Source organism: Rhinolophus sinicus, linkage group LG03, assembly GCF_036562045.2.
Source record: "Rhinolophus sinicus isolate RSC01 linkage group LG03, ASM3656204v1, whole genome shotgun sequence".
NCBI lineage: Eukaryota > Metazoa > Chordata > Mammalia > Chiroptera > Rhinolophidae > Rhinolophus > Rhinolophus sinicus.
This window is the reverse complement of record NC_133753.1, coordinates 11,199,612-11,227,222: the sequence shown is the minus strand read 5'-3', so window position 1 is coordinate 11,227,222 and position 27,611 is coordinate 11,199,612. Positions and strand designations below refer to the sequence as shown.

At 53.0% G+C, this 27,611-nt stretch overlaps 1 protein-coding gene across 3 annotated transcripts in view; it reads right to left on the bottom strand.

Moving 5' to 3' along the window:
- The window catches only part of CCDC88C (coiled-coil domain containing 88C), a 116,849-nt gene that overhangs the window by 36,939 nt on the left and 52,299 nt on the right, over nt 1–27,611 (bottom strand). For 2 of the 3 annotated variants that reach the window (XM_019745153.2, XM_019745172.2), the window contains 9 exons: nt 20,900–20,958; nt 20,041–20,124; nt 17,181–17,321; nt 16,542–16,726; nt 15,743–15,824; nt 15,252–15,410; nt 7,414–7,560; nt 6,627–6,771; nt 2,964–3,148 (listed from right to left, as the gene is read on the bottom strand). In XM_019745153.2, the coding sequence (XP_019600712.2) occupies nt 2,964–3,148; nt 6,627–6,771; nt 7,414–7,560; nt 15,252–15,410; nt 15,743–15,824; nt 16,542–16,726; nt 17,181–17,321; nt 20,041–20,124; nt 20,900–20,958 (1,187 nt within the window). Of the gene's footprint in view, nt 1–2,963; nt 3,149–6,626; nt 6,772–7,413; nt 7,561–15,251; nt 15,411–15,742; nt 15,825–16,541; nt 16,727–17,180; nt 17,322–20,040; nt 20,125–20,899; nt 20,959–26,892; nt 27,002–27,611 lie in introns of those variants that run through there. The other variant, XM_019745162.2, reaches the window with a different exon arrangement.

The following is a 27,611-nucleotide window of genomic DNA, read 5'->3' as shown; positions in this document are numbered from 1 at the left end:
TCCGTCTTTCTCAAAAGTGAGAGCACCCTTCTCATCCTTCCTTATCTCTGCCCCACTTCTTAGCACAGGCCTGGGGCTCAGCAGGGAGCCTCTGACGACAGTGCCTACACCTGACAGAGTGGCCATGAGGTGTTATTAACCATCACAGAGAGAAAGGTACCGGCCTCAGAGTGGCCGAAGGATTTGCCCAAGGCCGCACGGGGAGGATGAAGCAGAGCCGGGACACACACCGGCCGACCCAGCCCTACTCTCACCCACAGTGGAGGCCGGTGGTGTGTGTCCGCTGCCCCACCGCTCACCCCACCCCACCCCACGCTCTACTGTTAATACTTCACCCTTGTCGCCACTTCTCTCCCAGAGAAAGGAATGTTCTCCCAACCTTTGCATTTCTGATCTTTGTTGCTTCTAGTCTGAAAATGCGATTTCCCCATGTCCGACCCACCGCTCCTAGTCAACTCCCACTTTCCATCTTTCTCCTTTTCTGGTTCTTTTTGCTGTGGAACCAGAGCGCCCACTCCTGCTCATCCCTGAAGGAGGCCAGTGCCCCGGGGCAAGCTCCCTGGGCTGAGGTGTGAGCTGGCTGCAGACCTTCTGGCCCCAAGGGCCTTCCCATTCTCGCACTGCTGGGCTCGGGCTGAGAGCTCATGTGTGAGTCTCGGGGTCCCCAGAGCATGTGGGTGCACGGACCTGCCTCTCAGGCCCTGGGTTGTCCTTGCTCTCATGATGACACCCCAAAAGGGTTGCCCCTCTTCCTCTGACAATAAAGATTCTTTACTTCTTGGCTCAAAGAATGAACTCTTATGACATCAACACAGAGTCAGACATGAGAGGGAGGCCCCTTCTCCAAGGTCCACAGAATTGTTGTGAGTTAGAGGCAGGGATGCTAACTTTGGGGAACCATGCTTTCCACAGACATTTCAGACCAGAATAAGCTTTGCAGCATGGGCTATGCTGGGGGAGGTGGGAGAGCCAGGCTGGCATAGGGGTCCTGGGCCTCCAGGCACTGTGTCCTGGCTGACCCTGGTTTCCTTCTCAGACACCTCTCAGAGTGGCTGTGTTGTCTGAACTTGTCCCAAGGCTGTGTGTACCCTTGCTCCAGGAAGGTCAGTGTTGGGGCCGTGCCCCAACACTGTGGTGCTCAGCTGGTGGCCGAGACCCACCATCCATCCAATGTTAGGAAATACCCGTCATGTGCCAGGCTCCGCTGGGCCAGGAAGACCCAGCCAGGCCCCAGGCAGGCTGGCAAGAGAGGAGGGGAAGCGCTCGGCAGGCAGAGGGGCCGCCTTCCCAAGGCTCTGGGCACCAACACAGGACAGCTCTGCTCTGGGAACTGCAGCATCTCCCTTGTATCAGGGACTCTGCCAAGACCTATCTCCCGAGGGCAGTGGCAGGAGAGGGCTGGGGTACTACCAGGGAACCGATCCAGAAAGGAAGCAGGAGGGTGGGACCCGAGATGGGGGCTAAGGAGTCATACCAGGTAGGCGGCACCCACCGCCAGTCCTGTTTGTGTACAGGAGGAGCTGGGGTGGACCACGAGGGCGGAGAGAAGCGTCATCGGCCGTCTCTGAGGCCTGCCGGGAGCCGGGCCAGAGAGGTTCCATTGCAGGCTTTCTGCAGCAGACCCATGAGGACCCGCAGAGTCGGCAGCTCTCATCTTTCTAAAGGTCAATTCTTTTTTATCTTGGCTGAGGTTTATAAAGACATTTCCTGTGCCAGGCCCATGTGAACCTAAAAACCCAAACCGTCTAGTCGCTTTCCCCATGCTACTCTGCCTCCAGAGACATGCATGAGACGGGGTTTTCTATTGTCCCACAAACAAAGGACAAACTATTTGGCGGCTAACCAGCTGCAAGACACACAATGCCTCAAGGGGACAAGAGTGAGTGAGTGGCCCAGCCTGGGAGGTCCCATGGGGGACAGGAGAAGCCATTTCACAGGAGGGGGCTGTCCCAAGCCTCACCCAGAGATAAAGGACCAGCAGAGCCGAGACCAGCCTGTCTCCTGCCTACAGCCACGTCCCTCCCACGGCCAGTTAGCAAACGACGCTGCCAGAACACATGGGCAGGGCAGGACAGACACCCAGACAGCGAAAGCACCAGTCCTGCGTGGTGCTCCGCAAGTGAGAATGCTCCTGCCCTCGCCCTCAGATGGACTCTGACCACTGGTCGAGGTGTGCTCACAGCCCACCCTGCGACTGTGCCGGCTGCCGTGTGGCTCTGTGGACTGATGCCCTCTGCCCCAGAATGACCAGGACACGGAAGCAATCCCTAGCCTCTCGACAACCCTTCTTGCACCTGAGACTGAGCCCCTCCATGTGAACGGGGGTCCTCGTAACTTAGGACGAAGACTGGTTTGTAAGCCTCTGTCTGCCCTCCCAGATACCCGGGTTCTGCTGTGCTACTGACAAGACCAGGAGTTGACCTGAAAGGCAAACGCAGTGCAGCCATCTCTTCTTCCCCATCCCATAACCCAAGAGGAAGGAGTGAGCACTGCTCGTTTTACCTCCAGTGGTCCTACGTGTGCATGCGTGCACACACGTGTGCGTGTCTTACATGACGCTTCTCGCCCCAAGCCCCACCCTATGCTTGCTAACCCTGCACTGCTCTCTCTTCATTAAGCACTTACCACGTGCCGGACCCTTTACCTACACTAACTCAAACGATCCTATGACACCTACTAGGTGGGTACGTCATTAACCCCATTTTACAGATGAAGAAAACAAGGCACACAGAGGTGAATGGTGTCCGAGTCACAGACTCAAGGCACCGGCACAGGGACACGTCATGCTGCCCTGTGACACTTGATGGTACTCTTGTCCCACTATTGTAACCGCAGCTGCACTGGGTCCTGCCTTTCTCCCAGCTGTGCGTCCTCAGCGACACCCACATGCTCCCCCTGGCCACCTACTCGGCTGCAGGTCCCAGTGGGGCAGGGGGAGGACACCCACCCTCGGCCAGGGCTACCTTCTTGCTGAGCTGCTGGTTCTCCTTCTCCAGCTCCCCGCACTTGAGGCTGTTCTCCTCCAGCGCCAGCGCCGCGTCCCGCAGCCCCTGGATGGCGCTCTGCAGGCTCTGGTTCTCCTTCTCCAGCTTCAGGATGCGGCTGGAGGCGCATTCATTCAGCTCAAACACAAATGACTTCCTGGAGGCTGAAGCACCAAGTCGGGTCAGAGCCCAGGGCCCAGGGGTCTCCACCTCCACTCTGCCCCCACCCGCCCCGCGTCCACTCTCTGTCCCCGGCCCTGACAGGGCCACCCGCCTCGTGTCCACTCTCTGCCCCCGGCCCCGACCCGGCCACCAGCCCCGAGCCCATGTTTGAGGGGCCTAGGAAGGACTCCCATGGGTCAGCGGGGGGCCCTCCCTATTTCACGGGGTGCTGTTGTTGCTGTTAGTGCCCGAGGGTCCCTCAGGCACTTAGGGCCCCTATGATGGCTCTGGTGGGGTCTGTAAAGGGAGCAACCCAGAGCTTAAGAAGAAAGCTGGTGATGGTAGAAAAGCCAACACAAAAGTTAAAAACTGTGTAACTGCTAGAACCTTTTCTTTTTTTTAACCAAGCTGCCAGCCTGACCGTACAAGTCAAGAATTTTAGAGAATAACAGAGATGGCAAATAGGGGACATTTTCTGGGCCAGCTCTGAGAACAGTGGGAACTGGGTGGCTCAGCTGGGATATCAGCTAGTTATTCTGCCAAGATGGGAGAGGCTACGGGGCATGTACAGCCAGTGCTTGCCATCCTTTGCACAGAGATTTCATTTTCTAATCTTACAATTTATTGAAAAAAGAATGAGACAGTGTATGAAAATTGCTTTAAAAGCTCCAAGTGAGATAAAACTGTAGGCTAAAGAAGAAAAAGGCAGATTATCTACTTTGCTTTTAAACAGCTGGAATAGCAGACAGAGAAGGGAGCACAGCCCTGAGAGAGGAATGAGCTTCTTGGCCCCATCCAGCCACAAGCAGGTGCATGACTTTAGATTAAGTCCTGGGCTTTTTCAGGAGGAAAAATGAGTGTATGTGAGAGCCCTCGAAAGACGGGGTCAGGGTTGCCCCCCTCACCCGCCCCACCAGTACCACACGCTCAGCCATGGGAGCCTTGTTATAATGTATTGCTGATATGACTGCGCCCCCATCTGCCTCTTGTTCATCACCCCAGGAGCTGGAGGTACGTAGAGGGGATGGCTTTCATAGCAAGCACATCAAGCTGGAAACAAAATGTGTGTGTCCAGCTCCTCGGCATGACCAAAACGACGGAAAGGTGTCTGCATCCGCTTTGAGTTCTCACCTCCCACCAAGGAGAGCAGTATAGACCCAAGAAGCCAGAACATCCTAAAGACCTCAGGCGACAACAGGCCGTGCAGCAGTGGGGTGGACAGACCCTCCCAGCACCGACACACACACATACACACATGGTGCCAACATACGAAAACACGTGGAGGGCTCCGTCCTGACTCGGCTACAAATGACACTAACCGAAACTATAAAACTCCACTAATTCACAACCTGGGATCGGCATTCATTTAAAAAATAACATTAAAAAATTGTGGTGAAATATATATAACATAGAGTTTACCATTTTAACCTTACAGTTCTGGGGAATGAGACACATTCACATTGTTCTGTAACCATCACCACCATCCACCTCCAGACGTTTTCAGTATTTCACACTGAAACTCTGTACTCATGGAGAATAATTCTGAAGGTTCTCCAAGTTAAACAATGGAATTGATTACAAGCCTCGTTTCCTCTTCCGTAAAAGCCAGTGCCTCAGAGACTATCATGATGACACAACAGTTTATTATGAAACCAACCGATGGTTCTTTACTGGGTGTTATGCTCATTAGCACCCCAAACAACCAGAGTAATGGGATGTATTTTAATCAGACAAGGGCAATAAAAACAGTTGTTCTTTATTATACCCCATGGGCCAGGCACAGTGCACTGCTTCACTGTCTCCTCTCAGCAATCCTGTGAGGCTGCTTCATTACCCCCATTTTGCAGATAAGGAAACTGAGGTTTAAAAGAGGTCACCTAGCTAACAAGTAGAGGAGCCAGGACTTGGAGCCAGGTCTTTCTGACTCAAGAAGCCCCCACACCATACATGCAAAAGTACATTCAGGCTTCGCTCATTAGCTATCAACTAAGCACTGAATTGAGAACACCAAGAATAAATCATGGTCACTGACCAGAAAGGGCTCACAAACTATACTGAGTGGTCTAAATCAGTGAGGCTTTCCAACCCCGTCAGCCAACCCTGGTCTCCAACAGAAATACGGTCTGAGACGGTCCTAGACAGCCTGCACCACTTCTCTGCTCCACCAAGGGGCAGCGTCCTCCCCGGCAGACCTGAATTCCCAGAGCAAAGAATCCCTGTGACCCCCACCCTGTGCCCCAGCACGGTGCCCAGGCACCAAACCACGGGCAGAACTATCTTCTCACACAGATTGATATTTTAATGAACCGATTTTAGGTTCAAAACTGATGGGACCCCTTGAAGAGAAGGAAGATCCAGTTGCTTTCAACAGTCTTTCCATTATGCTTAGGGATGTTTAGCAGAATTGAAAAAGCAACCTCCCATGTGATTTCACTGATATGTGGTATATAAACCAACAACAACAAAAGAACAAGACAAACAAATGAGAAACAGAAACTCATAGACACAGACAATAGTTTAGTGGTTACCAGAGGGTAAGGGGGGTGGGGGGTGGGAGATGAGGGTAAGGGGGATCGAATATATGGTGATGGAAGGAGAACTGACTCTGGATGGTGAACACACAACGGGATCTATAGATGATGTAATACAGAATTGTACACCTGAAATCTATGTAATTTTACTAACAACTGTCACCCCAATAAATTAAAAAAAAAAAAAAGTAAAAAAAAAAAAAAAAAGAAAAAGCAACCTCCCCCGCCTCCCCAATCCAGCCCAAAGCCCTCCTGCCTCTGTAAAGTTATGAGCAAACAGTAACTTGCTCTCTCAGGTGCACGTGTGCTATTTTTGAACACAGGAATTGGCTATTGTTTCCTGGGCACTGAGGCTTCCTGCTGCACTGCTGACGGCTGCCCCACCCACCTTCCCCTGGCTGACTGCACCTCATCTCGGGTACTGGGCAGGGGTGCAGGCCCAGGAGGGAGAGGAAGAGGTCTGGGTCCCATGAGAAGCAGCCACTTAGCAGCCCTCATCCAGGGAGACAGAGAACAGACTGCATCCATCTTGCCCAATTATGCAAACGAACACAGGAAATAATGCCCAGGGTACATTTATAGTGGGGATTAGTGGCCACTGGGGACCTCTCCTGCCATCTAGAGCTTTCAATCATCCATAGATAAGTCTAAGATGTCCTCTGGGTGTCAGCATGCTGTAATCTGGACGCTCCTCGGACCGTCCATATGGGAACTGAGAAACCTGGCAACATTTAATTTGTATTTCATGTCCTGACATCAAGGCTGCCAGAACCCTCATGTTCTCCTTGGGGAAAGCTGCGAGGAAACAGTTCCAAAAGGCCCTTGAAGGAAATCCTATTTACTTGGAGTGGGGACGGACTGACATGTAAGATTCAGAGCCAAGGGCTCAGCTCCCTGGGTAAGGGAGACGCCACAGCCAGGCTGGCTCCCAGGCAAAGGGGCAGCGTACCGTCCGACAGGTCTGCATTCTTGGACAGCTGCTCCAGCTCCCAGCCCAGGTGGGCGGACTCATTCATGCTCTGCTTCTGTGCGATCTCCAGCACCATGTTTTCTTCTAGCAGCTCTTCAATGCGCTTCTTGTCTGTGTCGCGGTCCTAGTGCGGGAAGAGGGAGCGGGTGAGGAAGCGGCTGGTGCACCCTCTGCACAGGCCCCGCCCCCTGTGCATCTGCCTGCATTCCCCCAGGATGAAGGACCTCCATGTGCCTGCTCACGTCTGAAAAAACTCAGCTGCACAGAAATGACTCCAACACAGGGCCCAGCTGTGAGAGTTATACCACTAAGATATGCTGACCCTCTGACCTAGGTGATAAAGCGACCTGAGGTCTCTGAGTGGTGTCTGAACAAAGTGACACATGGTGCAGGGTTTTAAAGCAAGTAGTGATGACAGCGCCCTACAACAACAGGCCAAACATGGCTTGCAAAGGCCGTAGAGACTCAGAATTACGTTCAACCCACACCACAAACGCCAGCAAAGATCCTGTTTGCAACAGACACCCACACACATACATCCTTACAGAAAAGCAATACAGAAAAGCATCAAGTTGTAGTATCTGTCTTGTGGAAATAAGTGGTGCCCACGTGAGCCTGCTGAGCTTAGCAAGCGACTCTCGGCCGTCAGCGAGTCACTGTGTCGGCAGCGGCATCAAACCCTGCAGCTGAAAATCAGACAAGGGCACAGCATACACCTGAAACTGCCCCAGTCAGTTTTACATGTGGTGACAACAGCTTGTAGTACCAATTCCAGGTCGTGAAGCTTAGATTTCAGCTGCAGGTTCTCTTTCTCCAGCTCGTGAACTTTATCGCCCCGGGCCCGAGCAGCCGTCAGCTGTTCCTCCAGCATGGACTTGGTTTCAATTAAAATGATATTATCTTCTCTCAGCTCCTGGTCAGCAAAAACATACATGAGAACCATCAGATTAGGGCACCCGGTTCATGACGTCAGCGTTCTAAGATCAACGCTCCTCCAGGCATCTGGACCGAAACCAACAACCAAGGGATAAGGCTGCTGCTGCTGCGGGAAGTTCTGTCTCCACTTTTTAGCACCTGCACCTTTTTCGTTAGGCTAGGGCAAATGGGCTTTCTCTATGGGAAGAGAACTATCCAGGAATCAAGAAAATACTTAAATTCGGGAAGGAAACACTGTCGGTGGGTGTCAGCTCTCTGCCAGCCACAGTGCGATGGTATTTGACACTTATAACTCCCTTTTGTTGGACAAGTGGACTCTGCTGACAGACACGGGATTTTGCTGGGCATACCCGTTTCCTTAACGAGGGGGTGGGGCTAAGAGTCTGTCCCGGGTCCAAGGGCTGAGTCTAGTCTTCTCAATTCAACATTCATGCCACTGATCAGGGTCATGGGACAAAATGGCTATTGGGACCAGCTTTTGTTCAATACACATTTCCTGCTCGAACATTTTATACACATAGGTACTCTTGGAAGAACAGTTCTTGGCAGTTTCCTGGAAATGAGAATCTTTAAGACAGTTAAATCACAAGCAAACGTGAAGCCCACAAATAAGGACCATGGGCCTCCTGTGTGTCAGGCACGTACTGGGAATGGACTGCAATGGCAGGTCCCTCACAGGTCCCCTCATTGGCAAGAGGTCCCCTGGACTCTGACTCCTGTCCCAGGCGCCTAGCACACATGGGGGAGGCATTCAGCTCGTTCACCTCATCTCTGCTCCTCCTGATTAAAGGGCTTCTTGGTTTCTTTTCCCCCCGGAGCACTCCTAGGACCACTCACTGTCTCAGGGGGGATGGAGTCTCCCCTGAATGCCTTCACTTTGCGAACACGCACACAGGGGAGTGTGTCAGTTCTCCAAGCCCTGCCCCACTCATGGGTCCTGACAACTGGAGCGGGGCCGGTAGCTCCTGCTCATCCAGCACGTGTTTGTTTTCCCTGCATGGGCCAAAATCCAAGATTCTTGGGAGAGGGGAAACCACGCACATTCCAGGCAGTGGACACGGTTCTGATCAAAGTCTGGCAGCTGTGAAGGGTTTAGTCATTAAGACTCTGGATTTACCTGGGTGCCCTCTCTCTGCCTGTCGCCAGCCCCTTGTGGCTGGCCCTCCACTAAGCACCCCTGTCCCTGCCTCGTTCACTCTTCACAACAGCCCCAAGAAGGAGGCAGGGACAGTCCCTTCCTATAGATGAAGAGGCTGACCTGGGTAACTTAAGGAATGAGCCCAACGTCACAAAGTTAGCAGTGGGTGAAGCTGGGGCTTGAACTTGGGCCAGAGAGCTCCAGACCTGTGTTTTTTCCACTGTCCTCAGCTGCCTGCAACCCATCCTTAAGGACATCACATGGGTAAGAGGCCCAAACTACTATTAACGATGTGAACCAGAGCACATAGAGGGGCTTCAAGCAGGAAGAAGGCCTGGCCCGCCCTCTGTGGCCAGTGCCACCACCATTCATTCTCACCTTGCCTTCCAGCCAGTTACCCACCAGTAAGTGGGACCACACTTTCAGGCCCTGAGCTCCCATAGCACAGGATGCCCTTTCATTTTCACAACCAACTCCTACTCAGCCTTCAAAACCCAGCCTGAGTTGCCCCCTCTGAGAAGTGATTGCAACACCACTCTGTCCTGCCCACTGAGTCAGGTACTTGGGCTCCCAGAATGCACTGGGCACAGTGGGAGGCCAACCGAGAGCTGGTCTGCTCTCCTTCCCGAAACCGTGAAGGCACAGGGCAAGACTGTTCTACTTCCGCTCTTGTGGGCCTCACACAAGTATTCAGTGACACTTGTTGGCTGAATCACGCCATGAGGGGGAGTCAGAGGTAGGGCCCTGAAAACACTGGAGACAGGCAGGGATGGACAAGAGTGTCCACAATAAGAATACAGCACAGAACAGGACGATTTCTAGCTACTTTTCAAGTTAAGTCTCAATTTTCTGGAAGCACCAACCTCTACTGTATGTTAGGCAACAGAAATATCTTAACTTGCCTTGTACACCCTGCCACCTCAGTAATGAGAGACCAAACCCCAAGAAGCCATGCCTGGGCCCTAAAGCTGGCCCAGGGTGCGGCCTGGACGGAGGAGCCCGGCTCCACACCTTGGGCAGCTGCCCACAGCCAGCCTGCCCCCTGTGGACCTGACCCCAGCTGAACTGGGAGGCTATTTAAAGGCCTGACTCAACGCAGCGAACAGCTGAGGGACTGCATTTAAGGACGTCACAGGCCAGGCCTGACGGCTGGTCCCCAAGTGGCCCAGGAGCTGCCATTGCTAATGTGCTACTGTGACGTGGGCTGACGGGCTCCCTCCCAGGCCCGCCACAGGCACGATTAGCTGTAGGACCCGAAGCGAGCGCATGTCTCTCAATCGGGGATCGACCCTCCTACGGTGGGCACAACAGGGCTGACGTGATGTCACACGTGAAATACTCTAGGCACGGCCCCCGGGGCCCAGGCAGTGGGCCGCTGCCATCACCACCACCACGTCCCCCCATGTCAGGCACTGCCCAGTCCTGCACGCGCAGAGCCTGCATCTGTGCACAGGCAGACGCTTGTTTCCAGGGGTGTGTCCTGACCCCAACAAGCACCAACACAGCGGGTGGGGGTGGGGTGGAGGGATGTCGGGAAGCAACTGGCTCCTTCCCACTGTGCTCAGGACCCCCCACCCCCACCCCCCTGGTCTGAGGTGTCCAGCCCAGTTGTGTCCGCCGAGGAGGGAGATGGGGTCATGCAGCTCCGGGCGGGCAGACCTCCTACTCAGTGAAGATCGCCCCTCGCTGAACTCCCCAGCTCACCCCGCTGCCACAGTCAGTTCAGCTTCACAGAAGACCCTCCTGTAAGGCCTCACCTGGCTGGAGGTGTGGGGGACGGAACCATAAACCAACAGCAGCTCTGTCCTGCTCTGACTCTTTAGTATACGGTCTAAACGTTGTACAATCATTAAGAAACACAAAGTCCCAAGTGGGAACAGAAGATCAGGTGTTCAAGGTCATCAGTTCCCTGAATTTTAACGTAACATCCAAGGGCCGACATGACCTGCTGGAGGCTGGGCCCTCCCGCAGCCCTTTCGGCACCCGAGGCAGTGGCCGCCATCACCCCCAGTGAGTACCCCCGTTTCTCCTCTCTCCTGCACCGTCTCTGTCTCCATGGACCTGCCCCTTATTTCCTTCTTCCTCAGCGGGGCTGAGGTGCTGAAGGCAGTCATGTGTTTCAATGCCAGGTCCACCTCCTTACCACCTGTGATGCTGGGCAAGTCATTCATTCATCCTCAGCTTTCTCATCTGAAGAAACGAGAGGGTCCAACAGTGGCTGCTAAACCTTGTAGGGCCATCGGGCGCTTAAACGTGCTGATGCAGTTAAGAGCTAAACACGGTGCGTGCACGGGGAGGAAGCGCCCGTTCTTACTGCTCGTTGTACAGGCCTTGCCTCCTGTGGGCCAGACCACAGGTCTGTAAGGGACCCGAGATAAAGCCTTCAGCCCAGGTCAGCAGTGTGTCACCACCACGCCATCTGCAGGCGTACCAGAAGCCGCCATAGATAGCGTGTGAACAAAGGGGTGTAGTTGGGGTCCACACACCTTCATCCTAAGAGCCGACAGTGGGCCAGATTTCACCCCCAGACAGACTGACTAGTCTGGCCATCCCTGCTGGGCACCGAAGACCCAAACCTGAGGTCAGAAAGATACAGACTGTCTTCAAGGAGCTCCCGTTGCAGGAGGGAAACAGACAGGAAGATGTGTCATGACCATGCTACGTGGTGAGCGCTGCCTGGAAGTAAGAGGGGGTCTACAGGAAGTATGAAGCACGGGCCTGGGGGTGAAGCTCGTACCGCTTGGCCCACCCACCGCTCGTCGGGCCGGTGCCGGCAGAGGTGTGCTGGGCTGAGGAGGCCTCAGAGGGCACTGAGGGGCCTGAAGGGGGCTCGCTTTGGCAGGAGCAGCATTCCACTGGGGACCAAAGGTGAGGAGAGCCAGACACGAGGGCAGAGTGGGTTTTATCCTAAGAGGAGCAGAGAGGTGCCTGAGGAACTTAGAAAGACCAGCTGGCAGCAGGGCAGGGATGTGGAGGAGGAGAGACAGAGGCGAACGGCCAGTTCGGATTCTGGAATAGATCATTGCTCACTGCACTAATGTGAGTGAGCAATGACGGAGAGGGCCAGCACTGCGGTAGCACTGCTTCTTCCAACACCTGCCTCCGGCCAACGATATGCCAGGAGATGGGGAAATGGGCTCTGGAGGTTGGGGAGCACCTGAGGCCAGGTGCAGGCGGAGTGGGGAGGAAGACAGAAGCATCGAGGTTAACCAGCTCTGGCTGAGGTGCCTGGGGAGGTGGATGGTGACTCCAGCAGGTTTGGGGGAGGGGGAGACAGTGGATTTAGACACGCTGACCCTGGAGGTTCCTATGAACTATGCAGACGGGCTTGGCAACACAGGAGACCCAGCCCACAGACTGATTTGGGGCTTGTTGGTCTGTGTCAGCTAGAGGGGGCGGGAGGGGGACAGGACGTGTGCCGAAAGCCCAGAGGGCAGAGCAGACGGCCGGTATCTGGGAGTGGGCAGAGCAAGGTGGCCGCCACAGGGGCCTGAGAAGGTGGAGTGAGGGATGTAGGGAAGCCAGGCGTGAGGCGAGGTGGGCTCAGTGAGGAGGTGACTGGAGGTAGCCGTGCCACAGAGGGCGTGCAAGGCAGGCTGGAAGTGCTACTGGACCTGGCAAGTGCATCGTGACCCCATTCTCAAGCATGGCTCCAGGTAAGTAGAGGGAGGTGGCAGAAGAATGCGAGGGGAGGGGTGGGTGAGAAAGTGAGGAAATGCAGGACGCAGTGGTATTCTCCTGTTTCAAACAGGCTCTGGAATGGACTGCGATAGCTGGAGGGACAGGGGAGAATGGGGAGGGTTTTCATTAAGGGCGGGGATGTCCGGAAGAACCTAGAGATTAGACTCAAATCAACAAATACAGCTTGAGCACCTTCACCTACAGAAAAGGGTTTCTACCCAGGAAGTGCACTCTGCTGGGGAGAGCTGCTGGAACCCGAGGGCACAGGTGAGCGACTCTGCCTTGGCTGGAGGGTGAGTGGAGCCGAGGCCCCACCTCCCAGGCCTGGATTGGCAGGGCAGACCAAACCCACAGCACCTCTCCCCCTCCTGAACGTGGGCACCGCGGGGGACGTCTGAGGGTGTGTCTGCACGGTTCCCAGGACTGACCATTAACCCAGCTCTTAACTGCCTCGCCAACAGCCCCCGCGACCCCTCCCTGCACAGATCTATCCAGGGCCCTCATCTCGGTGGACGGGCTCGCTAGGATAAGCTCAGTGGAAACATGCTCCTACCTATGCATGAGATGCCAGGGCATGAGGATCTGAGAGACACCCAGACCACCCTGCCTTTTACAGAGGGACAAGGCTTGCCCAGCACCGAGAAAGTGGTGTGGCAGGCGGGACGGTGCCCTGCTAGGTCTCGGACTGTTTATTTTGAAGCGAGCACTGCCGAGGAAGCTATCAGTCTCTCAGAGGAGCAGAGACTGGCCCACCCTGCTCAGAACGCACACGGCCCCTACGCATCTGCCCTCTGCTGTTAGGAATTTCAGCCAATGACCAAACATGGGGCAAGAGAAACCTTCCAGGCAGTCTCTTTCTGCCTTTGTCCTGCTCCCACGTGGCCCTCTGGACAGCAGCCCCCGTGCCCTGGCAGCGGTGAGGTGGGGCGACTGTTTGCAAAGGGAAGTCGAGGTGCATTGCAGCCAGTGCACCCGCCACTTCCCACTGAACCTCGGATGCCCAGGCCTCCTCTTGTTTTTTTAACCCTCATGTAAACTAGACTAGGAGCCACGCAGAAGCTGCCAGAAGTTTGAAAACAAAACATGGAAATGTTTCGTGGTCCCTATTTTTCTAACCCAAATTAACCTTGCCCTCACCGTGAACACCCAGGCCTTTAACTTTTCCTCCCATGTGACACTAACACTCTCTCCCTTCCATGACATGCATTTCTGTGTTTCTCAGTGGAGACGGGGCAGGGTTTCGGGGAGGGCATGTGGCTGCCCATCATTCCCTCTGTGCCTAGATGAGAATCCCCCGCACAGTGGGTGTCCACAAATGGGAGCCGGACCCAACGTGCAAGTCGTGCTCCTTTCTCTGCTCCACTGCCCGTCACAGCCAACACTGTCACCATTTCAAAGGTGACAAAACTCGTGATTCTTTCCTGTCCATTACCCCAGGTCATACATCTTTTCATTGCTGAGAGGTGGGTTTTTACTTGACTTATGCAGTGATTACCAAGTGCCTTGTGTGTGCCAGGCCCCAGGCATGCAGTCAGATGACACCCAGCGGTGCTCAGGCCCGAGGCCCACACAGAAGCCTGTGGCCGTGCTGGGCTGCCGGCCGGTCTGCAGACTGAGCAGCACTGCTCAAGTGCCCCAGTCTCAGGACCGAGTGCACACACACGCCTGTCCTCCACACCGCTCTGAGCCCTGATCCTATGGGCCTCCGAGAAGAGTGGGACTCATCCTCCGCCGTGGCCTGGACTCTGGGCCAGCCTCAGCTGCCAAGTGTTGGCAAAGCCACGTGTGTCACTGCCTGGCCCTAAGGAATTGTCTCCTGCAGAGACACACTATTTCCCTTGTGATTCAGAAATCGAACGCAAAATTTAAGGCATTACTAATGTCACAGTAACTTCACTATGAAAATTACTTATCAACATGAAAAGCACGGCTGTTACGATCCAGAGGCATGAAATTTGAGAATATGCAAAAGAGGTTCCCACGTGAAACCCTCTGAAAGTCCAGCAGCTCCCCGAGTGCAGGGCGCGAGTCTTGCTGGTGCAGGGCTTGGCACGAGGCCACATGTCCGCATGACTGAGGGACGCTGCCTGGACGAGGACAGGAATAAACACGGGGCCTAGGGACGGGACCCTGAAAGTCACCCCACTCCACGGGGCAGAGAACCGGGTGAGGGGTGGGAGGCGCCGTCCATGGTCCCATTGGGGGGCTGCAGGAGGGGCAGCTGAGGCAGCAGGCGAGGGAAACCTGTGCATGAGTGTCCCTGACTCTCCCAACTGTGGCGTTTCCAGTGAGTGACGAAAAGCCCCGGTATGTGCTCGGGTCCCAGAACCTGCTGTTGAAGTGAGGCAGTGGGAGTGAGAGGTCAAAGTGTCACTGACCCCACCTGGTCTTGGTCTCCATCGCCCCACAGCCCTGACCCCTCCGCTGCTGCTACCACTAACCTCGGTGTCAGAACAGGCTCCCCCACTGAGCGCCTGCTGTGGGATTTGCCCAAATACCAGGTATTTTACCTCCCATCCTAAACACCTCACGAAGCAGTATATCTATTTTATCGATGAGGAAACTGAGTTCTGGGGCAAGACTCAGCCATGGAAATTGCAATTAGTCTTAAAAAAACGATCTGTGACTAGAAGGCCATCACTGTGGCATAAAATGGGAGAAGGAAAACTCCTAAGAGCAAGCATGGCTGTCATCACCCAACCATAGTCCTCCCCTCACAGAGGGAGGCCTCTAGGAGACCTGCAGACAGGAGGGGGTGCAGGGAAAGCGCCAGCTGCGGCGATCCCAGGGTTCCTCTCTCTAGAAGCTTCCAGGACAGGATGTGCCGGACGCGCCCGGCCCAGGCTCACCTCCATACGGGCCTTGTAGAAGTCCACATCGTGCAGCTTCTCCCTGCAGCGCCCCAGCTCCAGCTCCAGCCTCTCCACACGGTTCGCCTTCTCCCTCAGCGAGTCCAGCTCATCGCGGTACGCACGAGCAGACCGGGCGTCAGCCGCCAGATGGATGTTCTGGGGGTGGGCAAAGGCAGGGGACCCAGCTCAGGGCACCCTCGGGGGCGGGGAAGAGAGGTCTGAGTCCCTGCACTCCTAGCTGCTGGTTCCCGGTGGCTGAGGGGCCCTGTGTACAGGCCACTTCGTGGGGTCCCCACGTACTGTCACTGAGACATATCATCCCACAGCAGTTCTCAGGACAACTGGCTCTGGGGCAGCATCCCTTTGAGTGGGAAGGAAACCGAGGCCTTGGCTGGAAGCTCCCACTGTTGCATTCCTGGACCTCGGGCCACATTTACTGGGGGTGCCAGCCCCCCACCCCCGCTTGACCTTCACACCTCCCTGCTCACCTCCTGCTTGACCTTCTGCAGCTCCAGCACCAACTGATCCACTTCATGTCTGGTGTCCACAAGCTGCTCTGTCTTCTCCTCCCTGGGGGTGATTCGGACATGAGGCTGAGGGGGGCTTCCTCAGAAGCAGCCCACCACCTTGCGAGACCACAGTGGGGGAAAGAAAGGGAACCTGGTTTCTGGGGGTGAGGAGGGGAATCTGGATGTGGGGCTTTCAAAAATGTTCCTGACTCAAATTTTTTCTTTTCCATTTTTAAGTTTACACCGGGTTACCACCCACACTGAGGGAGTGGGACAGGCAAGGAGACCACAGGGGCCACGGCACCGCCCCACAGGCAGGCAGGCAGGCAGCTTGGCCCACTGGCAGGGAGGTGCAGGGATGCAACTCCTGAGATGACGGACAAAGTGACATCTCCAGCTGCAGGAGACAGGCTCACCAGAGCAAGTGAAATGCACCCTCTCTCTGGCCAGGAAAACACACACCAGCACGGGGTCACTGGAGCCCCACACTGGGCCTGAGGGTGGACAGCAGGCTGCTTCTGTAGACCATCTGTAATGTCGGGGCTGGCAGGCGCCCCACAGACACTGCAGAACCCCTCCCTGTGCAGGCCCGGGGAGGGAGGGAACCAGTCAACATTCAAATAGTGACCGCGCTCCGAGCAGAGCCCAGCTGACCCAGGGGCCCAACTCAGAGCTCCCGTTTGCTGCACTGCATGGGAGTGAACTGAACATGCCAGAAACGTGTTTGCGACACACGGCACAAACGCAGAAAAGAAGAGCCGGGGTCTCTAGGACTCACAGCTCCTGCCTGACACGCCGCAGCCTGGCCTTGGTGTCCGCCAGCTCCACGGCCAGATGCTGCTTGTCCTCACTGGAGAGGCTGCTGGTCGGGCTGGGGGTAGACTCGGTGCTGGAGGGCCTGAGGGGGCTCGGGGGCTGCTGTGCCTGCAGGTAGTCGCGCTCCTGAGTGAGGTCCACGATCAGCTGCAGCAGGGCAGAGAGGGGTCTCACCAGCGAGCTCCTGCGCCCGGCACAGCATCTGTGCTCGCACTTGGTGAGAAATGATCCAAGGATGAGAAGAAAGGAAAAGAGGAGACAGCAGCTGAGACGGAGAAACCCGGAGGGAGGCAGGGGAAAGGCAGTGTAAGTTTTGAAAAAGAGATGAACTGTTCGGTCAGACAGAAAGGAGCGTGTGAATGCAACAGGGTCCCCAAGCTCCGCATGTCGATGAATTCCTGTCCTCCCACAGGTATCTCAGAGGTGCCAGTTCGCTGCAAATAAAATGCCCACATCCCAACTCCAGGAGAAACGGCCAGGCTGGAGAGGAAGAAGAAGAGGCAGGCCGAGGAAAGCAGCCATGACCCGGGCGGGTCCCAGACCCACGTCCCTCCCCACGCTGCACCATGCCACCTGGCAGCTGGGCCGCCTGCAGACGTACCTCTGTGCGCTCGTCTCGCTCATCTAGGAGCCTCCGGAGGTGAAACACCATGTTCCTGGAAAGGGCCTCCAGCTCCTCCGGGGCCACATCCGGAACCTCCAACCACTGCAGGTCAAACACGTTCTCCTGGTTGTGGGTCACCTGCGGGCATACACAGGCCCAGCGCTGCAGAGGCCATGCAGGGAGCAGCGCGGGATCCTGAGAGCACCCATCTTCCCACGGCCGAGCAGCAGGGGTGCGAGGGGGGCCCAGGAAGGGACTCTCTCACAGCTGACCCATTTCACTGATGTTATTAACTCTTCGTTGAGAAATTCTTTGTGGCAGGCAGGGGGCTCCTTAAGCACGTGTGGCTAAACCCGCTGCAGCTAAGCTCTGCTCATACAAACCACTTCTGCTTTCAACACTGGTTCAAAGAGGATACTGACCTTTTTTAAAAATACCAGAAAGCACTCCTTACAATGTAGTAGTTCCCTAAACAGTCCTCAGGTATTTTTATTGGCGCGCCATCAATTTATAACACAAAGAAGGTAAGCTTTGCAGGGTGGGAGGGTAAGCAGGGGAACTGTATTTCTTAAAATCTAATGCAAATACAGCAAAATGTTAAAACTCTTATGTCAGAATGTTAGGTACACAATAATTGAATTGTTTGGGGGAAATATTTCACGATCTAAAACAATTTCCAGGTAGGCCTGTGTATCTCATCCCCACAGGCCCCTTAAGGCCACCTGGTTTTTTCCCTTTCCATGGGTCTGAGGGGAGGTCCATAGCTACCATGTTTCCCTGAAAATAAGACCTACCCTGAAAATAAGCCCCAGTTAAGATCGTCAGCCAGATGGACGCATTTAGTACATTATGACCATGTTCCAGAAGATGACATGATTGTATTTGAATAAATGTAGATTGTTGTACATGAAAAAACTAAGACGTCCCCTGAAAATATGCCCTAATGTGTCTTTTGGAGCAAAAATTAATATAAGACCTGGTCTTATTTTTGGGGAAATACAGTATGCCCCACCTGGGCAGCCTCTGCCGACCTGACCTTCTCAACCTGACCCCCAGACCTGCCAGAACAGGCAGAAGATCTGACTGAAGTCCCTTTCTTCTCAGTTTGGGAAGATGAGTTACTAGCACACTCAGGCCTCCAAGAGGAAAACAAAAGGAAATCAGCGATATACTTCAGGGAGGTACACAAAAAAAAGTCCTGAAAATTTTCTAGAGCAGTAAATGGAGGTAGAGAATATCTTAAAACAAACAAACAAATAGGGCCTTTCAGTTTCTCAAAAGACACCCACTTCCTTACCTCTCCCCACCTCACAAAGGAAAAGCTGGGATTCAGCTGATCTCGGAGACTTAGGAGAAATGTCAACCCATGGGGCAGGGCACCCCAAAGGCACGGACCTGGGACTCGGAGGCCGGGTTCCAGGCCCACTCCAATGCTTGGGAACGGACTTTCATGTCTGTAAAGGGGGTTCAGGATGCAACCCCAGCTGCACGTCGTCACATGAGGAGCTTTTTAAGGCTCATGCTGCTCCTTCCGACTCTGACTCGGTGGGTCTCTTGTGGGGCCTAAATGGTTAAGAAGCCCCCAACTAATTCCAACACCCAGTCCCCACTGCCAGCCCCTGAACTTGGTAATCACGCAGGACTCTTTCAGTTGCAGCCTCCCCCTCCTCTTTTTTTTTTTTTTTGTAAATATCCCGCTGGCTGGGCAGGAAAGACAGTGAGTCGCAAAGAACTGGCTAGTCTCAAGGACCCAGTCCTTAGACAGATACATTTTCAAAACACAGACACAAGGAAAATTAAAAGGCAGAGTCGTTCTTCGGCTAACGGGTAGCCATTCACTGACACGCATGGTTGAGAACATTGACTACAATACTGACTTTCCCCTGACGACGCGGGCTTCACTGGACCCTCTCCCGAGACAAGCCACATCCATCCCCTGCTTCGCTGTGACTCAGAACCCACCACGCCACGGTGCCTGGTGGTGGGGACGCCCATTAGCCCCGCCACAGCCTGCCCCCGGCATTGGTGTGCGGTGCCCTGGGCTTAGCTGCCCCTGCCAGTCACACACCTGCTCCTGTGTGCTCCTGCTCATGTCTTTTTCATGCCTTTATCTCATCTGTCCAATTAGACTGAAGGCTGAACCATATCCTCTAAGATAATTAAAACACACAATGCTGCTTGCGGGGGGGGGGGGGGGAGGAACAGGTCAGGGAAGCACATTTTCAGGTGGGTGCCTGTCCCACAGGCCTGTTTCCAGGGAAACCACCTTCTCTGCTGAGGCCACCTCTGCCAGGCCCATCAACGGCAGAGGGGCTGCCCTCAGTGCCGAGCCCACCTGCCTCCACCCCACGGACTAGTCTCTGGAGACAGCCCTTCTGGGACTTGCCAGTTTTTAACTTCCCAAATGGTGGCAGCTTGTTTCTCTGCCATGTCACTGACAGAAACGGAGAATCTTTCTCCATAAAGATCAACCATTTGAAGCAGGATGACATTTGCCAGAATACATTTTCAGGGCCTGTAAATCAAAATCTGAGCCTAAACCACTTGACAGCTCTTAAAAATAGTCTGAGTCCATATTAGGTAAGAAGAGGAGGCAAAAGAAGGCTTGATTGAGGTGTGTGTGTGTGTGTTGTTGTTGTTTTAATTTTTTATTTTTACCCCCGTTTTATTTTAGTTTGCTGATGGCCACTTTTCCAAATAGCTTCAATATGTCTGTGGTGTCTGAAACCTAACATTGGCAAAATCACTAATGGGTGATGCACTGCTTCAACTTCTCACTGGTGGAGACAGCCTGCCTCCTGGTTGCCATGGGAACGTGGCCCGCGGCTGAGCCCCACCAAGCCACACACACACCTACCTCCTGGATATGGGCCACAATCCCGGCTTGGGTCTCAATGTCCAGCTGTTTGATTTTTTCAATAAACTCCTCTTTCTTCTCACACTGCAGAGGGTTAGACGTGTTAATGGAAGTATTTTGTGAGCGAGGCAACCTGGGACCGTCACGGCCACAGAAAGTTTCCAAGTGAACCGCCCACCCAACCCCAGGCTTTCTCCTCTGTACCCAAGAAAGTGTCCTCCCTTGTCCCCTCTGCTGGACCTCAGACTGAGGTTTCTCTAGAAGTTGCTCCAACCACCTACTCAGAATCACCCGGGGCGATTGCTTTTCAAAGCCTAGTCCAGCTTGAAAATACTGGGGGCGAAACACAGAAATCTGCACATTAGACAAGCTGTCCAGGTGATTTTTAAACAAGTGAAGATCAAGGACACTGATTCAGGCCGAGGGCGGCAAACTTCATTTGCAAAGGCTGGAGGGCGTTAAAATAAAATAAAAAATCTCAGACTCTGGACCATTTGGTCTTAGCTCTGCCATTGTGGTATGAACGCAGCCAGAGACGATGTAAAGAAATGAGCGTGGCTGTGTTCCCATAAACCTTTTTTACAAAAACGGGTCGTGGGTCAAATTTGGCCCATAAGCGCTGCTCTGGACGTTCCTACACTGGGGATGATACGCTAATGGCGCTGGCCTGAGGGACCCCACCTGCTTCTTGCCCAAGGTGACCTGGTCCTAGAAATGACTGCCACCTATGATGGGGGTCACTTCTCTCCCAGGAACCCAGGGACCTTCTGTCACGCCCACCTCAGGGGCGTTCTGTCCCCACAAATGCACACACAGGTGGCTCCGGCTGAGCCCTCGCCATCCCCAGCCCAGCGCCTACCTGGACAGCACAGCCCAGCAGCAGCAGCAGAACTTTCTTCACTTCCTCCATACTCTTCCCTAAAGCAAAAGAGCAGCGTGTTTAATCAGGCTCCACCGCTGAGGGAGCCGCACGGATGGCACACGCGTCTGCGGGAGGGGGAAGTCAGGTAACTCTCTACCCAGTGTTACCCACTCAGGTGTACACACTCCACCTGCTTTCTATGTGTGGGTGTGCTTTTTGAACCAACTGAGGATTCTGCATAGAACTGTGTGGTCCCTAGCCCCTTCCATTCAACTATATCCTAACTACCTTCCCATGATTAATGAGCTTCAAATCTGCACCCCTTCTCATGCGTGCGGGAAGGAAAGTCCAATGGGAGAGAATCACCCCCGTAGGAAATAGAATCGACGCTAAAACAAGGCTGCATGACTTTACCTTTTCATGACGCACAATTTCAAACAGACCGGGAGGACAGTGTAACAAACCCCCCCATACTCATCACCCAGCCTCATGTTACTATGTTTTATACATTCCATTTCCTCCTCCTGCCCTTTTTGCTTCTCAGTTCCAGTGATGGCTGGAATATTCCAAAGCAAAGCCCAGGCAACACATACACATCATTTTGGATGGTCCCATACTTTGTACAAAGACCACAAACGTATCCAACCAATTCCCTCCCAGAGGTTCAATTTTTCAATGTTTTCATCTAAACACAATGCTACCAAGCACATCTTAATGGCTAGTTCTTTATGCATGTCCTCCTTTACTTTGAATAAACTCATCTTCTATGCTTTTCCTACGGCCATATGGCTCAGCAGAAAGACTTTCCCATTTTACTCTCTCACAACCAATATTCGATAAGCCCCGTTTCCCCACACCCAGGCCGACACTGTCTTATGGCTCTCTGTCAGCTCTGCCGATCACACAGGCCAAAAAAATCTCATTTCATCATTTTACGTTGTCTTTTTGATTATGCTTGAGGCCGAACGTGTCTTCATCGTTTACGAGTCTCAACCACTTAAGTAAACAGAATGCCAGGCCTCTACACCTGGCTTGGTCACCAGGAGCCTGTGAGCACAACAAGCTGTCCTCGGTCCCCTGGCCTGTTTCCACAGCTCTGAAAGGGAGAGAGCTGGCCTGGGTGATGTGCAGAGTGGCTTTCAAATAAAAAAAATAAAAAAAAATTCTATGGTTTATTGTCTTTCTCCTTATATTCTGTTCCATGTGGGGGAGAAGGGACCTGTCAGAAATAGCATCGTTTTCTTGAAAGACTTACCAACACCCACTTGCACCGTGCTAAAATGGCCCGAAGTATCACCAGTGATCCCTGGGATGAAAAAGAACCACCTCGTGTCCCAAGAACTATGCTGTGGTTCACGTTGGGTCTTTGGGTATAAGGCGTGTATGGAGTAACATACAACCTCACCCAAATACCTCTCAACTGAAAAGTAGCTAAAACAAGCTTTTTCTGAGGTGATGACATCAGGGTCAAGCCTCAGAACTGGGGGCTGAGGTCACTTGACCCAAACGTCACCCTCCTTGCTGCCTCCCAGCCTGAAGGTGGGCGGGACGGGTGGGGGCTGGACTCCAGGGTCCCGGCAGACTGCTCAGATTCAACGCTCTTAGAATACACTTAAGAACAAGGCTTGGCGTTGCAGATCAATCTACGATGGTCAAACCTTTGTCTTTGCTAATAGGTGTAGAACTTCATCAGTGTTTGAAATGGAAAAATTCTCAAAGACTTTTACGGGTGTGTTTTTTTTTTTTTCACTTGAGGCCTTTTATTTGGCCAAGAGGCTCTAATCCACAGACATTAGTAAATATATCCCCACACCGACTCACTTCTCTGTTAACGATGAGCTGATGATCAACCACCATTTCAGTTTTGATAAAAAGCAAAGGAAAGGGCCACCTGACTATTGAAAACCTCCCATCAGTCTCACGGAAACATTCCCTGGCCACAGAGCTCACGCCTAGCCCACGTGATGGTCGTCACCTCTGCCCCCTCAGTCAGTCCCCAGATGATTGGCAAGTGGCCTTCGTAAGCCCTTCAGTGGATAAAACAGGTGCAAACCCCTCCCAGCCCTCGTCAGCTCCTCTTCCTACAGCGATTCCCCTTCCATAGGCCACGTACCTGCTGCTGTCGGCAGCAGAGCTGACACACAGGGAAGAAGCATTTGAAGGGCCTCAGACCAGCCCAAACAGAAGGCAGAGTCCCACAGACAATCTTTATGTGCTCTGTTCACAGCAAAGGCCCCCAAGGACCCAATTATATCGTGCTTTTCATCACACAGCTCTGATGATCCCTTTTCCCAGCCCACAGCAGATGAAAATGGCAAATTAAAAGGGGGAAAAGCACAGGACAAGCCCACTGCTAGTAGCAAGAGCATAAGCCGGTTGTCTGGTAGGAGAGGAAAGTAGAGTCCTTGAACACACACACGCGGCTCAACACAACAGTCTGAGGCTGTTTGGTGACAGAGCAAAGGGTTCTGCTCCCTCAGCACCCTGCAGTTACATGCAATGACAATCATTCATTCATTCATTCATTCATTCATTCACACCCATCAGACATCAAGAAAACACTAAATCTGATCCACAGCACTGTTAGAAAAGGATGGAATTTCTATTTGCTAAGTTTTGTAACAGAGGAGGAAAAAGGTATTAAAGGTAGAGAATTAATTTTAGAAACATATCTATGGAAAAAAATTATTTGAAATCAACTTTTGGGTGAGGAACAGGGTGCTAACCAGGGCACTAAGAAATGCATCATGGCCTCACTCCAGTGAGGCCGTGCTGTGCTTGTTCTCACCAGGCGGAGGGAATAAAAACATTTGCTTATCACAAATGCATCCTGTGATTTTTACCCCTACATAGATTCCTATGAAACGAGAGAGAGAGAGAGACAGAGAGAAGCAGAAGTTCCCAGTTTCTATCAGGATTTCAGTAGTAAGAACTACTGCTATTTTCAGAAATCTCCCAGATTGTTGGTTTTGAATAGTTTCAAAACATACCAGAAGACTTTCTACTGGGTCCCTGCCAGCAAGACTGGCTCAGTGACACAATCAAACAGGCAAAGAAGAAACAAAGCTACAGACAAGTCCCTTCCCAAGCACCGATTTCTTCTGGGTGCTGAGAATATCACCATCCTCTGAGCCCAGACAAAGCAAACCAGCAATGCCATCAAGCCCACAAATGCTATGGGAACCAGAAGAAGGACATCTAGTTTGCAGTGAGAATCAGGGAAGGCTTCTTAAAGGAAATTTCCTCTGAGCTGAGACCCACGGATGAAGAGGAGAGCGTCAGGAGGCAGGTGAGTGGGAGCGTTCCAGGCACAGGGAACAGCATGTGCAAAGGCCCTGGGGTAAGAGAACATGGTGGCAGTCGAATTATAAATGCTTTGTGGTTATGCATACTAGAGCTGGTTTTCAGGGTAAGAAGTGGGTGATGGGGTAGGAAGCAACGTAGATTTCTATGCCGAGTGAGTCACAAGCAATCAGTGGATGGGGGAAGGTAGAGAAACATGAGACACCTTCCACACCTCCCCACAAACTCACAACCCCAGGGGAATCCCTGAGCTAACGGGTGTCTAAGAAAAACCTGACTTCCTTTACTACCTGCTTCCTGGAGTCTTGACGCACAGAAGCTCACCCCAGTCTTTCTTAGCAGAAATGGAATGCATATATGCTGACCTAGGCCACATATAAAGCTACAGATGTTTATAGCCATCGGCTCCCAAAATAAGAGCAACTATCTGCTGTCACATGTGTTGTAAGGATGGACATGGATACAGACGTGTAGTTGGCAATTAAACTACACAAACTTCTACAATGTGCAGGCTGGATCAGATCAGGGCTGTAAAATTCCCTGACTTTCTCATGTCCTGTCTGTGGCAGACATGGCCATTGATCACAGCCCTTTCTGACTGAGCCTGAAATGAGGCCTTGGGAGCCTTCTGAACACAGCACTCTGCCAACAGCCACTGCCAATCACATGAAACAAAACCCACCTTCCAAGCCTGGATATGGTCTCTAGGGCCCTTCTAGAGTCTACTCGTTGACTCTCTAAGCTGTAGTAGCCATTTGAATGTTGACACTTCCTGGTCTCTAGATACAGAAAGTCAGTGATACTTAGGTATGAAGGTGGGGCTTTAGGCAAAGGAAGGCAAACAGCCCTTTACAAGAGGGAGCTCTTCCTGCCCCAAACTGCACACAGTGCGCCCTTGCTGAGGTCGGAGGCGCAGTGACTGCCCTGAGGAGACGGGGTCAGAGGAAAGCAGTGACTGACGCCTCTGTCTCGCTAACCCACTCTCCACAGCCTGACGTCCAGATGTGCAAGTCTCCAGGCAGGCTGAGGGTTTAAGCCTCACAACCTGGCAGGACTGACCCATCTGAGTGACGAGTAATTAGATGGACCCAATCAGTAGTGAATTCTGCCCTCCCCACGTGCCCTTTGCTCCTACAGACCATCACTGCAGTGTAGGAGACACGCTAGCGTTGATTTAATCCCCAAAGCAATGTCCAATGGCCAAAATCTCCCTTTGACAAACAAGAACGGGGTCCGACAGGCTGAGTCACAGAACTAAGATTGGGTCCCAGCTCCGTCACCACCTGATCGCGCCTAACTCTCTGCCACCCCCGTCCCCCTGAAACTGTCATTACTTATTTACATTTCCTTCCCGAGCAAGGCTCTAGCCTGTCTAGCTTCTGATGCCGGTGTTTAACCAGTGTCTGCTGACTGAGTGACTGACATTCAGTATTCGCAGCAAGTCCTGGGGTAAGAACAAAGAGAACACACACACATACAGCACGTCCTCCCATAAGTCCTTTCATTCTACATCCTTTCGTTTTAATGGTGATGAGATGCTGTAGGAACTTAACTCTTGTTTGTATCAAGGAGCCTGTGGTAAAACAGGCTTCACTATGCACAGTTTTGCTTCAAGTCGCAGAACCTATGGACACTGTTAAGTGAGGACTTACTATACGTTTATTTTCTTACTAATTCTACGTCCTGCTCTCCTCTGACTTATGTGCTAGAGTCAGCTGCTAGCAGTGCTTTCTCTGGTTTCTTATTTAAAAGCCAGTCATTTCATAAGGATGATTACGGAGATATCTCACTGATTTGAAAAGTGGACGTGACCCCGTGTATGAGTCTCCTCAATGTTAAATGACATCCCAAGGTGCACCCACACGTGCACAGTCCCCCCCCCCCGGGGGCTCTGCTTATAGCCAGAACTGCTTATTGTCATGTCATCAGTCAGGGTCACCTTGTCCCCCTGCTGAGGAGCAGTGTGGACAGTGAAGTCCTCGGTGTAGGCACACGGGGACCCTCCATCGTATCTGTCCTGGTCCACGGGGTATGAGGAGGCACCTCTACCCATTACCTCACAGCCTGGAGCACCACCTCTGTGAAACCCTCACCTAGACTTCTTATACGAAGGATGTCACACATGGGGCCCCCAAAAGGCATTACCATAACCAGGCACTGCCCCATTTGTTTAATTAGTCATTCAACAAACATTTATCGGATATGGACTGTGGCAGGCACCAAGTCACATGTCCGTGTGAAAGGGTGCCCGGGCTTCCTGAGTGCACCCAGGCCAGTGGCCCCCTTATCCCAGCATCTATCCATCACCCACATCAAGCCTGCCCCCACCCCCGGCACCACCGTGCATGGGCAATGAGAAGCCTCTGCCCACATGATACAATGCAGCTCTCCCAGATTACACAGAACAATCTGAAACAGCCACATCAAGCCCCTGACACAGCATCTCACCCAAAATGGCTCCCTCCCCCACCAGGCAGCCAGGGGCCGCAGAAGCTGCGTGCAAATTCACTTCCTAGCACCGAACAACCAAAGATCAGAAAAGGAGAATCAACCACCAGAACTCAGCGTGCGACTGGCTGGTTGCAGGCGAGGTGATGGCACAGGCAGGAGATCTGAGTGAGAAAGGGTCCCTCCCGACCACCAGGCAGAAAATTCAAAGCCCAGATATAATCGGGAAACACAGAGACCTTTGACAAATAACATCTCGTCCCTCCTCCTCGGACGGCCACAGAGAACAGTCCTGCTAGAAGCCATGGCGTGGGTACCGCTGCCAGGGAGCGTTCTCTCTGTGTACAGGCCATCGCTAACAAGTTTACTAAACAAAGTCTGGTATCTAGGCAGATCCCACAGGCTGTTCACAAGGCCAGCATTTGGCTGTGTTGTCACGCCCGCCTGGGCTTGGTGTTAACCAAGCTTTTCACGTTCCTTGAAAAGCTAAGCACTGGCTTTCAGCTCATGCGCCCAGCAAACCCCGCATTTGAGATGGACTAAAGACTCATTTCTGAATCCAGCCGCAGCACAGAAGCAAAGGAGTGAGCCGTTTGTTCCAAATAGCATTTCGGCGCTTTTCTGAACCTGCTCCCTCCAGGACAAAACAGGAAATGTTCACAGGATCAAATGCCTGCAAGATTACTCTTTCTTACTTTTTCCCTCCCCATTCAAAGCAACTGAGCCTTTTGCAAATGCAAAAAGAAAAAAATATATATAAAGATTAGTGTTAAGAAGTGGAAAAAAGTAAAGTTGAGAAAAAGAACACAGGAGTGGCTCATGAGTCCCCCCCACCCCCGCTGCTAGAACCTTGACCCACCATGTCACAGGCAAGCAGGGCACCAGGGGAGGGGAGGGCAGGACAGCAGGGGGAGGGCCGGGGAAGGAAGACAGTCTTTTCGCTTTTTAAAAGAACACT